Here is a 14,039-nt window from a genome sequence, read left to right on the forward strand (position 1 = left end):
CTCTCCCCTATATAAGAATAATACCACATATCAGTGTGTGCCGGGAGCTGTGTTATTCCTCCTCATATATCACTGTACTGTCCCCTCTCCTCTATATAATAATAATACCACATATCAGCGTGTGCCGGGAGCTGTGTTATTCCTCCTCATATATCACTGTACGGTCCCCTCTCCTCTATATAATAATAATAATACCACATATCAGCGTGTGCCGGGAGCTGTGTTATTCCTCCTCATATATCACTGTACGGTCCCCTCTCCCCTATATAATAATAATACCACACATCAGTGTGTGCCGGGAGCTGTGTTATTCCTCCTCATATATCACTGTACGGTCCCCTCTCCCCTATATAAGAATAATACCACATATCAGCGTGTGCCGGGAGCTGTGTTATTCCTCCTCATATATCACTGTACGGTCACCTCTCCTCTATATAATAATAATACCACATATCAGCGTGTGCCGGGAGCTGTGTTATTCCTCCTCATATATCACTGTACGGTCCCCTCTCCCCTATATAATAATAATACCACATATCAGCGTGTGCCGGGAGCTGTGTTATTACTCCTCATATATCACTGTACGGTCCCCTCTCCCCTATATAATAATAATACCACATATCAGTGTGTGCCGGGAGCGGTGTTATTCCCCCTCATATATCACTGTACGGTCCCCTCTCCCCTATATAATAATAATACCACATATCAGAGTGTGCCGGGAGCTGTGTTATTCCTCCTCATATATCACTGTACTGTCCCCTCTCCCCTATATAAGAATAATACCACATATCAGTGTGTGCCGGGAGCTGTGTTATTCCTCCTCATATATCACTGTACTGTCCCCTCTCTCCTATATAATAATAATACCACATATCAGTGTGTGCCGGGAGCTGTGTTATTCCTCCTCATATATCACTGTACGGTCCCCTCTTCCCTATATAATAATAATACCACATATCAGAGTGTGCTGGGAGCTGTGTTATTCCTCCTCATATATCACTGTACTGTCCCCTCTCCCCTATATAAGAATAATACCACATATCAGTGTGTGCCGGGAGCTGTGTTATTCCTCCTCATATATCACTGTACTGTCCCCTCTCCTCTATATAATAATAATACCACATATCAGTGTGTGCCGGGAGCTGTGTTATTCCTCCTCATATATCACTGTACGGTCCCCTCTCCCCTATATAATAATAATACCACATATCAGTGTGTGCCGGGAGCTGTGTTATTCCTCCTCATATATCACTGTACGGTCCCCTCTCCTCTATATAATAATAATACCACATATCAGTGTGTGCCGGGAGCTGTGTTATTCCCCCTCATATATCACTGTACGGTCCCCTCTCCCCTATATAATAATAATACCACACATCAGTGTGTGCCGGGAGCTGTGTTATTCCTCCTCATATATCACTGTACGGTCCCCTCTCCCCTATATAAGAATAATACCACATATCAGCGTGTGCCGGGAGCTGTGTTATTCCTCCTCATATATCACTGTACGGTCACCTCTCCTCTATATAATAATAATACCACATATCAGTGTGTGCCGGGAGCTGTGTTATTCCCCTCATATATCACTGTACGGTCCCCTCTCCTCTATATAATAATAATACCACATATCAGGGTGTGCCGGGAGCTGTGTTATTCCTCCTCATATATCACTGTACGGTCCCCTCTCCCCTATATAATAATAATACCACATATCAGTGTGTGCCGGGAGCTGTGTTATTCCTCCTCATATATCACTGTATGGTCCCCTCTCCCCTATATAATAATAATACCACATATCAGTGTGTGCCGGGAGCTGTGTTATTCCCCCTCATATATCACTGTACGGTCCCCTCTCCTCTATATAATAATAATACCACATATCAGTGTGTGCCGGGAGCTGTGTTATTCCTCCTCATATATCACTGTACGGTCCCCTCTCCCCTATATAATAATAATACCACATATCAGTGTGTGCCGGGAGCTGTGTTATTCCCCCTCATATATCACTGTACGGTCCTCTCTCCCCTATATAATAATAATACCACATATCAGCGTGTGCCGGGAGCTGTGTTATTCCCCCTCATATATCACTGTACCGTCCCCTCTCCCCTATATAACACTATGGGGGGATATACATTACCTGAGGGGTCTCTGGGTAACCTGGGTAACAGTCTGTAGACGAGCAGATCAGATAATTGCACTTGGAAGAGACTGTGGCCCCGCCCCCCGGCTGCATCACGTGCTTTAAGCCTGTAATTATGAAGTGAGACAATGTCAGAGAGACAACAACAAGATGGCCGCCGCTATCCCAATGATTAGCTATAGTATGTTACTCTAGTGCTTTTTTTTCTAGTGGCTGATTGGATGTTTGGTAGTCACATGACACACTCTGCTGTTAAATGTTGCTATAGAAACAATAGAAGTCACTGTCTTCGCCACTAGTTATTAGCGGTTATTACTTATTGAGTGTTATTAGGAGTTATTAGTTATTGGGGGTTATTAGGAGTTATTAGTTATTGGGGGTTATTAGGAGTTATTAGTTATTGGGGGTTATTAGGAGTTATTAGTTATTGTGAGGTTATTTGGAGTTATTAGTTATTGGGGGTTATTAGGAGTTATTAGTTATTGGGTGTTATTAGGAGTTATTAGTTATTGGGAGGTTATTTGGAGTTATTAGTTATTGGGGGTTATTAGGAGTTATTAGTTATTGGGAGGTTATTTGGAGTTATTAGTTATTGGGGGTTATTAGGAGTTATTAGTTATTGGGGGTTTTCTCTGACGTCCTAGTGGATGCTGGGGACTCCGTAAGGACCATGGGGGATAGCAGCTCCGCAGGAGACTGGGCACAAAAGTAAAAGCTTTAGGACTAGCTGGTGTGCACTGGCTCCTCCCCCTATGACCCTCCTCCAAGCCTCAGTTAGATTTCTGTGCCCGAACGAGAAGGGTGCACACTAGGTGGCTCTCCTGAGCTGCTTAGTGAAAAGTTAGTTTTAGGTTTTTTATTTTCAGTGAGTCCTGCTGGCAACAGGCTCACTGCATCGAGGGACTAAGGGGAGAAGAAGCGAACTCACCTGCGTGCAGAGTGGATTGGGCTTCTTAGGCTACTGGATATTAGCTCCAGAGGGACGATCACAGGCCCAGCCATGGATGGGTCCCAGAGCCGCGCCGCCGGCCCCCTTACAGAGCCAGAAGACAGAAGAGGTCCGGGAAATCGGCGGCAGAAGACGTCCTGTCTTCAATAAGGTAGCGCACAGCACCGCAGCTGTGCGCCATTGCTCTCAGCACACCACACTCCGGTCACTGAGGGTGCAGGGCGCTGGGGGGGGCGCCCTGAGACGCAATAAAAACACCTTGGATGGCAAAAAATGCATCACATATAGCTCCTGGGCTATATGGATGTATTTAACCCCTGCCAGAATACACAGAAAAACGGGAGATAAGGCCGCCGAGAAGGAGGCGGAGCCTATCTCCTCAGCACACTGGCGCCATTTTCCCTCACAGCTCCGTTGGAGGGAAGCTCCCCTGGCTCTCCCCTGCAGTCACTACACTACAGAAAGGGTTAAAAAAGAGAGGGGGGCACTAATTAGGCGCAGTATAAACAATACAGCAGCTATAAGGGGAAAAACACTTATATAAGGTTATCCCTCTATATATATAGCGCTCTGGTGTGTGCTGGCAAACTCTCCCTCTGTCTCCCCAAAGGGCTAGTGGGGTCCTGTCCTCTATCAGAGCATTCCCTGTGTGTGTGCTGTGTGTCGGTACGTTTGTGTCGACATGTATGAGGAGAAAAATGATGTGGAGACGGAGCAGATTGCCTGTAATAGTGATGTCACCCCCTAGGGGGTCGACACCTGAGTGGATGAACTGTTGGAAGGAATTACGTGACAGTGTCAGCTCTGTATAAAAGACAGTGGTTGACATGAGACAGCCGGCTACTCAGCTTGTGCCTGTCCAGACGTCTCATAGGCCGTCAGGGGCTCTAAAGCGCCCGTTACCTCAGATGGCAGATATAGACGCCGACACGGATACTGACTCCAGTGTCGACGGTGAAGAGACAAATGTGACTTCCAGTAGGGCCACACGTTACATGATTGAGGCAATGAAAACTGTTTTACACATTTCTGATAATACGAGTACCACCAAAAAGGGGTATTATGTTCGGTGAGGAAAAACTACCTGTAGTTTTCCTGAATCTGAGAAATGAAATGAGGTGTGTGATGATGCGTGGTTTTCCCCCGATAACAACTGATAATTTCTAAAATGTTATTGGCATTATATCCTTTCCCGCCAGAGGTTAGGGTGCGTTGGGAAACACCCCCTAGGGGGGATAAAGCGCTCACACGCTTGTAAGAACAAGGGCTCTACCCTCTCCTGAGACGGCCGCCCTTAAGGATCCTGCTGATAGAAAGCAGGAGGGTATCCTAAAATGTATTTACACACATACTGGTGTTATACTGCGACCAGCAATCGCCTCAGCCTGGGAATGAGGGGAGAGAAGCAGACCTACTTCTGTGAGTTTCAGGGCTCCGCTTCTTTGGCTACTGGACACCATTAGCTCCAGAGGGTCTGATCGCTAGGTACGCCTAGATGCTCGTTCCCTGAGCCGCGCCGTCACCCCCCTTGCAGAGCCAGAAGATAGAAGCCGGGTGAGTAGAGGAAGATCAGAAGACTTCAGTGACGGCAGAAGATTTCAGTGACGGCTTTTAAGGTACCGCGCAGCGGGCGCGCTGCGCGCCATGCTCCCACATACAAAAACGGCACTGCAGGGTGCAAGGGGTACGCCCTGGGCAGCATAAAACCTCAATAGCGACTGGCATAAGAGTATACAGTGCCTGGGCACTAAATACAGACCCCCGCCAGTATAAATATATAAAAATAAGCGGGACTGAAGCGCGCCATTAAGGGGGCGGGGCTTAGCCCTCACAGCTCTGACCAGCGCCATTTTCTCTTCACAGCTGCAGAGATGCTGAGCCTGGCCTTCCACACTGCTGTATAAGTAACAGGGTGCAAAAAGGGGGGGGGGGGGCACAGTTGTTTTGGTGCCATTTTATTGATATTAAAAGCGCTAACAGGTCTGGGCAGTATATTACTCGCTTCAGAACCGGGATAGGCGCTGGGTTGTGAGCTGGCAGAACTCCCTCTGTGTTACTCTAACAGGCTTTGCTGTGGGTCTGTCCCCTATAGCCCCAGTGTGGTTGTGGGTGTCGGTACGCATGTGTTGACATGTCTGAGGCTGAGTACTCTTCCCAGGAGGAGCCTGGAGTGGGGACAGAAAAGACTGGGAGTGACTGTGTCGGCACTGCCGACGGCTGATTGGGTAAATGTTTTGAGTGTTTTGAATGCAAATGTGGCTCGATTGGATAAATCTGAGTCTAAGAACCAGACATGGACAAAATCCATGGAGGATGCATTGTCGCAAGCTCAGACCCCTTCGGGGTCATAGAAACGTGCATTTACCCAGATAGCAGATACAGATACCGACACGGATTCTGATTCCAGTGTCGACTATAGTGATGCCAGATTGAATCCTAAACTGGCTAAGAGCATTCAGTACATGATTGTGGCGATAAAAGACGCATTATCACGGAGGACCCTGCTGTTCCTGATACAAGGGTCTGTATGTATAAAGGAAAGAAATCTGAGGTAACGTTTCCTCCCTCTCATGAACTGAACGCTCTTTTTGAAAAAGCTTGGGAAAATCCTGACAAGAAGGTACATCAGTATGGGTGAGTAGCGCTATAGAAAAGTGGGCAGATAACTTGTCCTCTGAGGTAGATACACTAGACAGGGATAGCGTGCTTTTGACTCTGGGTCATATCAAGGACGCTGCAGCCTATCTAAAGGAAGCTGCGAGGGATATTGGCCTTTTGGGATCAAGGGCCAATGCCATAGCAGTCTCGGCTAGACGAGCATTGTGGATTCATCAATGGAATGCTGATGCTGACTCTAAGAAGACTATGGAGTCTCTCCCGTTTATTGGTAGTGTCTTATTTGGTGACAGCCTCGCTGACCTGGTATCTACGGCTACCGCGGGTAAGTCATCATTTTTACCTTATGTTCCTGCACAACAAAAGAAAACGCCACACTGTCAGATGCAGTCCTTTCGGCCCAATAAATACAAGAAAGGACGTGGGTCCTCCTTCCTTACTACAAGAGGAAGAGGAAGGGAAAAAAGGTCACAGGCTGTGGCAAGTTCCCAAGAGCAGAAGTCCTCCCCGGCTTCTACCAAATCCACCGCATGACGCTGAGGCTCCTCTGCGGGAGTCCGCACCGGTGGGGGCACGTCTCCAACTCTTCAGTCAGGTCTGGGTTCACTCGACCCTGGATCCTTGGATATTAGAAATAGCCCAATGGTACAAATTGGAGTTTCAAGGCGTGCCCCCTCACCGATTTTTCAAATAGGCCTTGCCAGCTTCTCTTCCAGAAAGGGAGGTAACATAGTATCTGAGGTTGAAAAAAGACAATTGTCCATCGAGTTCAACCTATTTGTGGTCTCCTATGCATGATGATTTGACTAAAATGTCTGACTGATGCTGCTGTCAGCATTTTATCCCTATTTATAGTAACTATAATGCGTGACTATGCACCATACCCCTGGATATCCTTATCCATTAGGAATTTATCTAACCCATTCTTAAAGGTGTTGACAGATTCCGCCATTACAACTCCCTCGGGCAGGGAATTCCAAACACGTATTGTCCTTACCGTGAAAAAGCCTTTACGCCGTATTGTGCGGAATCTCCTCTCCTCTAACCTGAGCGAGTGTCCACGAGTCCTCTGTGTTGATCTAACCAAAAACAGGTCCCGCGCAAGCTCTGTGTATTGTCCCCTTATATATTTGTAGATGTTGATCATATCCCCTCTTAGTCTCCGCTTTTCCAATTTAAACATGCCTAGTCTTTCAAGCCTTTCCTTGTATTCCAGCGTCTCCATACCCTTAATTAGTTTGGTCGCCCTCCTCTGTACCTTTTCTAGCTCCAGGATATCCTTTTTGTAGTACGGTGCCCAGAATTGTACACAGTATTCAAGGTGTGGCCTCACTAGTGATTTATATAACGGGAGTATAATACTCTCGTCCCTAGCATCAATACCCCGTTTTATGCATGCTAATATCTTATTAGCCTTCTTTGCTGCAGTCCTACTTTGGGTACTACTGCTTAGCTTGCTATCTATGAGGACACCTAAGTCCTTTTCCAGTACAGAATCCCCTAATTTTACCCCATTTAGTAGGTAGGTGTAATTTTTGTCCTTGTTACCACAGTGCATTACCTTACACTTGTCTGTGTTGAAGCGCATTCTCCATTTGGCTGCCCATGCTTCTAATTTAACTAAGTCGTTCTGAAGAGACTCGGCATCCTCCTCTATATTTATAGCCTTACACAATTTGGTATCATCTGCAAAAATTGATACCATGCTCTCTAGACCTACTGTTAGGTCGTTAATGAAAATATTGAACAATAGCGGTCCTAATACTGAGCCTTGCGGCACACCACTTAGCACTTCAGTCCAAGTTGAAAAAGAGAAATTAACCACAACGCGCTGCTCCCTATTATCTAACCAGTTTTTGACCCAAGTGCATATTGTGCTTCCTAGCCCTGATTCTTGTAGCTTGTATATAAGTATCATGTGTGGTACAGTATCGAACGCTTTGGTAAAGTCTAAAAAGATTACATCCACGTCTTTACCCTGATCTAGGTTTGCGCTTACTGTTTCATAAAAGCCAAATAAGTTGGTTTGACAGGATCTGTCCTTCATAAACCCATGTTGATTCCTTTTAATGACCTTATTGACTTCAAGGAACTTCTGAATACTATCTCTTAGAATACCTTCCAATACTTTCCCCACTATAGATGTAAGACTAACTGGTCTATAATTACCTGGTTCAGCTTTACTTCCCTTTTTGAATATAGGCACTATTTCCACTATACGCCAGTCTTTGGGAACCATACCTGATATAACTGAATCCTTAAAGATCAAAGATAGCGGTTTTGCCAGTTCAGAGTGAAGCTCCATTAGAACCCTTGGGTGAATATAACATCGGGCCCTGGTGATTTATTAATCTTTAAATGTTTTAATCGGTCACAGACTACTTCCTCGCTTAAATAAGTACCTATCAGTGGGATATTTTCATTATTGAGATTGTGTGTCAGTTCCTGAATATGCGCTGCGATACTAAAGCTGTGTCAAAATCAAGTCATTGTCACGGAACCCCCGTCACAATAGGGGGAAGGCTTTTATTCGAGCCTGTTCGTGGTCCCGAAGCCGGATGGCTCAGTCAGACCGATTCTGAACCTAAAATCCCTTAATTTCTATCTAAAAAAATTCAAATTCAAGATGGATGAGCCTGCTTTGGTGCGTGCTGAACTTTCTGTTTGTATATTTTTAAGTAGGTGGCCATGGGCTACATGCACCCCACCCTATGAGTGGTGAGTGCAGACACTGCACCCTGCTTCTGGGGTGGTGAGTGCTGTGGTTTTACATTTGTTGGTATATTGTAGGGTTAATCTTTGGTTAACTCATATTAACTGTGGCCACAAGCTTTGTTTGTGCACTCCTATGCAAGCCCAATTATCTTAAACCTGAGTCAGCTGTTCTTTAGTCATTTATCAGCCAGTGTCAGGTGACTAGTGTACCTTTAAAAGCCATGGAGTATTTGGCAGATACACAGTAAACCAAGTGGGCATATTTGCAGTTATATTATGTGTGACACAGTTGCTAAGTTTTAATTTTGAGACTCTGGGATAGTGTAGGACCACCAACCAGGACAGCATACCTAAGAAAAAACGATAACATACGTTGTTTTCTCCCTAGTATTGAGGCCAATACACTGTCCAATTTTGGTCTTTTTTCTTTCGAATTTATAAACTATCATATTTATATAAACCCTGTGCCAGATCGCCCTTTGTCTTTCTTCTCATAGTGTAGGACCTGCATGAAGGTGGGGTACCTTGGCGAGCGGTTTTCAGGCTTCCGTGCATTGGCCAATTCACTAACTAAACCCCCATCATTTGTTTATTGATGTTGTGAAAATAAGTGAGCTTGCTTTGGTGAGTGCTGAACTTTCTGTTTGTGTGTATATATGTATATATATATATATATATATATATATATATATATACAGGTTGAGTATCCCATATCCAAATATTCCGAAATACGGAATATTCCGAAATACGGACTTTTTTGAGTGAGAGTGAGATAGTGAAACCTTTGTTTTTTGATGGCTCAATGTACACAAACTTTGTTTAATACACAAAGTTATTAAAAATATTGTATTACATGACCTTTAGGCTGTGTGTATAAGGTGTATATGAAACATAAATGAATTGTGTGAATGTACACACACTTTGTTTAATGCACAAAGTTATAAAAAATATTGGCTAAAATGACCTTCAGGCTGTGTGTATAAGGTGTATATTAAACATAAATGCATTCTGTGCTTAGATTTAGGTCCCATCACCATAATATCTCATGGTATGCAATTATTCCAAAATACGGAAAAATCCGATATCCAAAATTCCTCTGGTCCCAAGCATTTTGGATAAGGGATACTCAACCTGTATATATATATATATATATATATATATATATATATATATATATATACAATTCACAGAGCTTAATCACGGTTAATCGCCCCGTCCTCTGTATAGATGTAACACTATTAATCCACCAGTTCAGTATCACTGTACTCCCACACAAACAAATTACAAACAGAGGGGCAGATGTATTAACCTGGAGAAGGCATAAGGAAGTGATAAACCAGTGATATGTGCAAGGAGATAAATTAACTAACCAATCAGCTCCAATATGTAAATTAACAGTTAGGAGCTGATTGGCTGGTGCATTTATCACCTTGCACAGATCACTGGTTTATCACTTCCTTATGCCTTCTCCAGCTTAATACATCTGCCCCAATGTTTCCATAAACCATAAAAAATAAAGTCCAATGGGAATGAAAACGATCCCGATATCCGGTGTGTACCGTTGTCAGCTTATCCATTGTAGTTATACACATATCTGGGTTCCTATTTTCCTGTATAATGCACAAAGTATAACCCAGCGCTGCTCATATATACGATCATGTGATGCTTAGCACCTAAAACAGTACCCTGTGATTGGTGCTAAGTATCACATTACCGCATGAGGGGCGCTGGGATTTGCCAGTGGCCCCCTGTGTCTGGTAGAGCCCTGATGATTGGATGGGTGTAAAAGCTTATATATCATGCCATGGGAAGTATTCTGGATCGGCCCTGATGAAGCTGTCAGTGTAACAGCGAAACGCGTGTCTGGACATGTCCATTAATTAATGCATCTGGAAGCACATGTGGACTCATGAACACTAACATATCCTGTGTGATTTTCTGGAACTGATGGACTTTACGTACTCTAATTATCCGACTACATGAACTGTTATTCCTGTCACTGTTAGGAAATGAAGAAACAATTACCTAAGACCCCCAGAGTCACATTAGCAAGGTCTTCTGCCAATAATAGCTGTACGTTGTTCCCTTAGAGTACAACACCCTCACCGGTACTTAGGATGCCACCGGGTCTTACACTGGGAACAGTAGGGTCTTATATAATTGTCGAGCGATCACTAGGTAGTAGCTGGTGTGGATGGAGATAGAAGTAAGGACAGGGAGATGGTGGCCACTTAATGGAAATAGTGGCATGGGTAACCCAGTAGACAAAAACTATACAGGAATAGGTAATGGAGTCTTAGTGGAAGTTCAAGGATTAACTGGGGTTCCCAATTCTCAGCTGGAACACAAAGATTAGGAGCAGGCAAGGAAGAAAGGACATAGCCTGGAGTTTCCAGCAAACCAGGGTTTATTATTATTAACAGCTTATTATATAGCACAGCAAATTCTGTTGCGCTTTTTCAAATGGAAACAACAATGATAAAACAAAACTGGGTAATAACAAACAGTCACAGAGGTAGGAAGGCCCTGCTCGCAAGCTTACAATCTATAGGGAAATAGTCAAGTGTACACAAGGTCAGGCACTATCTATTGCATAGTTGTCCACCAGATTGCAAAGGTTCTTGGTGGGCTGCATGATATCACATCACACCAGTGATGAAGCAGGGTCAGAAGGATGCAGAAGTGAAGAGAAAATATGTGGAGGGTATGTGTGGACTGTACAGTGGGGATATAATCAGATAGAAAGGTTTATGAAGGTTATGTGAGGGGTTCTGGAATGTGATAAGCGGCCTGAAGAGGTGAGTTTTCAGGGAATGCTTGAAGGTTTGGAGACTAGAGGAGAGTCTTATTGTGTGTGGGAGGGCATTCCACAGAGTGTGTGCAGCCGAAGAAAGTCCTGCAATAGTGCATGGGAGAGAGTAATACGTGTGAATGAGAGACGCAGATCTTGTGTAGAGCGAAGAGGTCGGGTTAGGAGCTATTTGGAGATAAGTGAAAAGATGTACATTGGTGTAGTATGGTTAATGGCTTCTGTATACAAAGCAGGGCTGGGGAGAGGAGAACACAGCAAGCAACTTGCAGCATAAACATATCACCGGCATCGAAGTACCAGGCTGGCAAACTAAGCAAACTAAGGAAACAGGAGCCAATCAGTGAGTCCCGTCCAGTCTGTCCTTCTAGTAACATAACCTAGCGCAGCTGTGCGACCGAATGTACACCGGGTAACCATCCCGACTGCTTTCTAAGGTCAAAATTATGCAAAAATCCAGAAACTTGTAAATGATTTATAAACTTTCCAGCACAAATCAAATGGAATAACTTCTATTTCTTGCGCAATTTACTGTACATAACGGAAAAAAAGATGATGCCCAAAACAGCCGCAAGTAAGAGCGCAAATTCCACATATAGCGCGATGGCTGCGTCGGATGTAGAGACGTTCAGTCCCAGGAAGAGAACGGTGTCAGATCTCAGATCCTCTGAGGGTCCCGTGTGGCCGCTGCTGGTCTTGGTTGTGGTGGATGTAACTGTAGGAAAGGACATTTCTGTATTAATGACTATTCCATCACTTACATGTGACATGACGGAGGATGATGGGAGTCAAAGGGACACTAACCACAAAATACACTGTGATACAATACAAACGTTTTTGCGACAAATTAAATATAAAGCTGAGTAGTATATGGATAACCAGGAGTAGAGCAAAGTGGAGTATGGATGACTGGGAGAAGAGCAGAGTGGACTATGGATGACTGGGAGTAGAGCAGAATGGAGTATGGATGACTGGGAGTAGAACAGAGTGGAGTATGGATGACAGGGAGTAGAGCAGAGTGGAGTATGGATGACTGGGGGTAGAGCAGAGTGGAGTATGGATGACCGGGAGTAGAGCAGAGTGGAGTATGGATGACTGGGGGTAGAGCAGAGTGGAGTATGGATGACCGGGAGTAGAGCAGAAAGGAGTATGGATGACTGGGAGTAGAACAGAGTGGAGTATGGATGACTGGGAGTAGAGCAGAGTGGAGTATGGATGACTGGGAGTAGAGCAGAGTGGTGTATGGATGACTGGGAGTAGAGCAGGGTGGAGTATGGATGACTGGTAGTAGAGCAGAGTGGAGTACGGATGACTGGGAGTAGAGTAGAGTGGTGTATGGATGACTGGGGGTAGAGCAGAGTGGAGTATGGATGACCGGGAGTAGAGCAGAGTGGAGTATGGATGACTGGGGGTAGAGCAGAGTGGAGTATGGATGACCGGGAGTAGAGCAGAATGGAGTATGGATGACTGGGAGTAGAACAGAGTGGAGTATGGATGACTGGGAGTAGAGCAGAGTGGAGTACGGATGACTGGGAGTAGAGTAGAGTGGAGTATGGATGACTGGGAGTAGAGCAGAGTGGAGTATGGATGACTGGGAGTAGAGCAGAGTGGTGTATGGATGACTGGGAGTAGAGCAGAGTGGTGTATGGATGACTGGGAGTAGAGCAGAGTGGAGTATGGATGACTGGGAGTAGAGCAGAGTGGAGTATGGATGACTGGGAGTAGAGCAGAGTGGACTATGGATGACTGGGAGTAGAGCAGATTGGACTATGGATGGCCGGGTGTAGAGCAGAGTGGAGTATGGATGACCGGGAGTAGAGCAGAGTGGAGTATGGATGACTGGGAGTAGAGCAGAGTGGAGTACGGATGACTGGGAGTAGAACAGAGTGGAGTATGGATGACTGGGATTAGAGCAGATTGGAGTATGGATGACTGGGAGTAGAGCAGAGTGGAGTATGGATGACTGGGAGTTGAGCAGAGTGGAGTATGGATGACTGGGAGTAGAGCAGAGTGGTGTATGGATGACTGGTAGTAGAGCAGAGTGGAGTATGGATGACCGGGAGTAGAGCAGAGTGGAGTATGGATGACTGGGAGTAGAGCAGAGTGGTGTATGGATGAATGGGAGTAGAGCAGAGTGGAGTATGGATAACTGGGAGTACAGCAGAGTGGAGTATGGATGACTGGGAGTACAGCAGAGTGGAGTATGGATAACTAAGAGTAGAGCAGAGTGGAGTATGGATGACTGGGAGTAGAGTAGAGTGGAGTATGAATGACTGGGAGTAGAGCAGAGTGGAGTACGGATAACTGGGAGTAGAGCAGAGTGGTGTATGGATGACTGGGAGTAGAGCAGAGTGGAGTATGGATGACTGGTAGTAGAGCAGAGTGGAGAACGGATGACTGGGAGTAGAGTAGAGTGGAGTATGGATGACTGGGAGTAGAGCAGAGTGGACTATGGATGGCCGGGTGTAGAGCAGAGTGGAGTATGGATGACTGGGAGTAGAGCAGAGTGGAGTATGGATGACTGGGAGTAAGGCAGAGTGGAGTATGGATGACTGGGAGTAGAGCAGAGTGGAGTATGGATGACTGGGAGTAGAGCAGAGTGGAGTATGGATGACTGGGAGTAGAGCAGAGTGGTGTATGGATGACTGGGAGTAGAGCAGAGTGGTGTATGGATGACTGGGAGTAGAGCAGAGTGGACTATGGATGGCCGGGTGTAGAGCAGAGTGGAGTATGGATGACCGGGAGTAGAGCAGAGTGGAGTATGGATGACTGGGAGTAGAGCAGAGTGGAGTACGGATGACTGGGAG

The 14,039-nt window shown here is 45.3% G+C and overlaps 1 protein-coding gene across 1 annotated transcript in view; it reads right to left on the reverse strand.

The window, feature by feature from the left end:
• Positions 1–11,744: 11,744 nt before the first annotated feature.
• The window catches only part of LOC134983565 (lactase/phlorizin hydrolase-like), a 744,668-nt gene continuing 742,373 nt past the window's right edge, over positions 11,745–14,039 (reverse strand). Inside the window, exon 20 of the mRNA XM_063949222.1 lies at positions 11,745–11,927. Coding sequence (XP_063805292.1) covers positions 11,745–11,927 — 183 coding nt within the window. The remainder of the gene's footprint in view (positions 11,928–14,039) is intronic.

The sequence above is a fragment of the Pseudophryne corroboree genome, assembly GCF_028390025.1.
Source record: "Pseudophryne corroboree isolate aPseCor3 chromosome 3 unlocalized genomic scaffold, aPseCor3.hap2 SUPER_3_unloc_18, whole genome shotgun sequence".
NCBI classification, from domain to species: Eukaryota; Metazoa; Chordata; class Amphibia; order Anura; family Myobatrachidae; genus Pseudophryne; species Pseudophryne corroboree.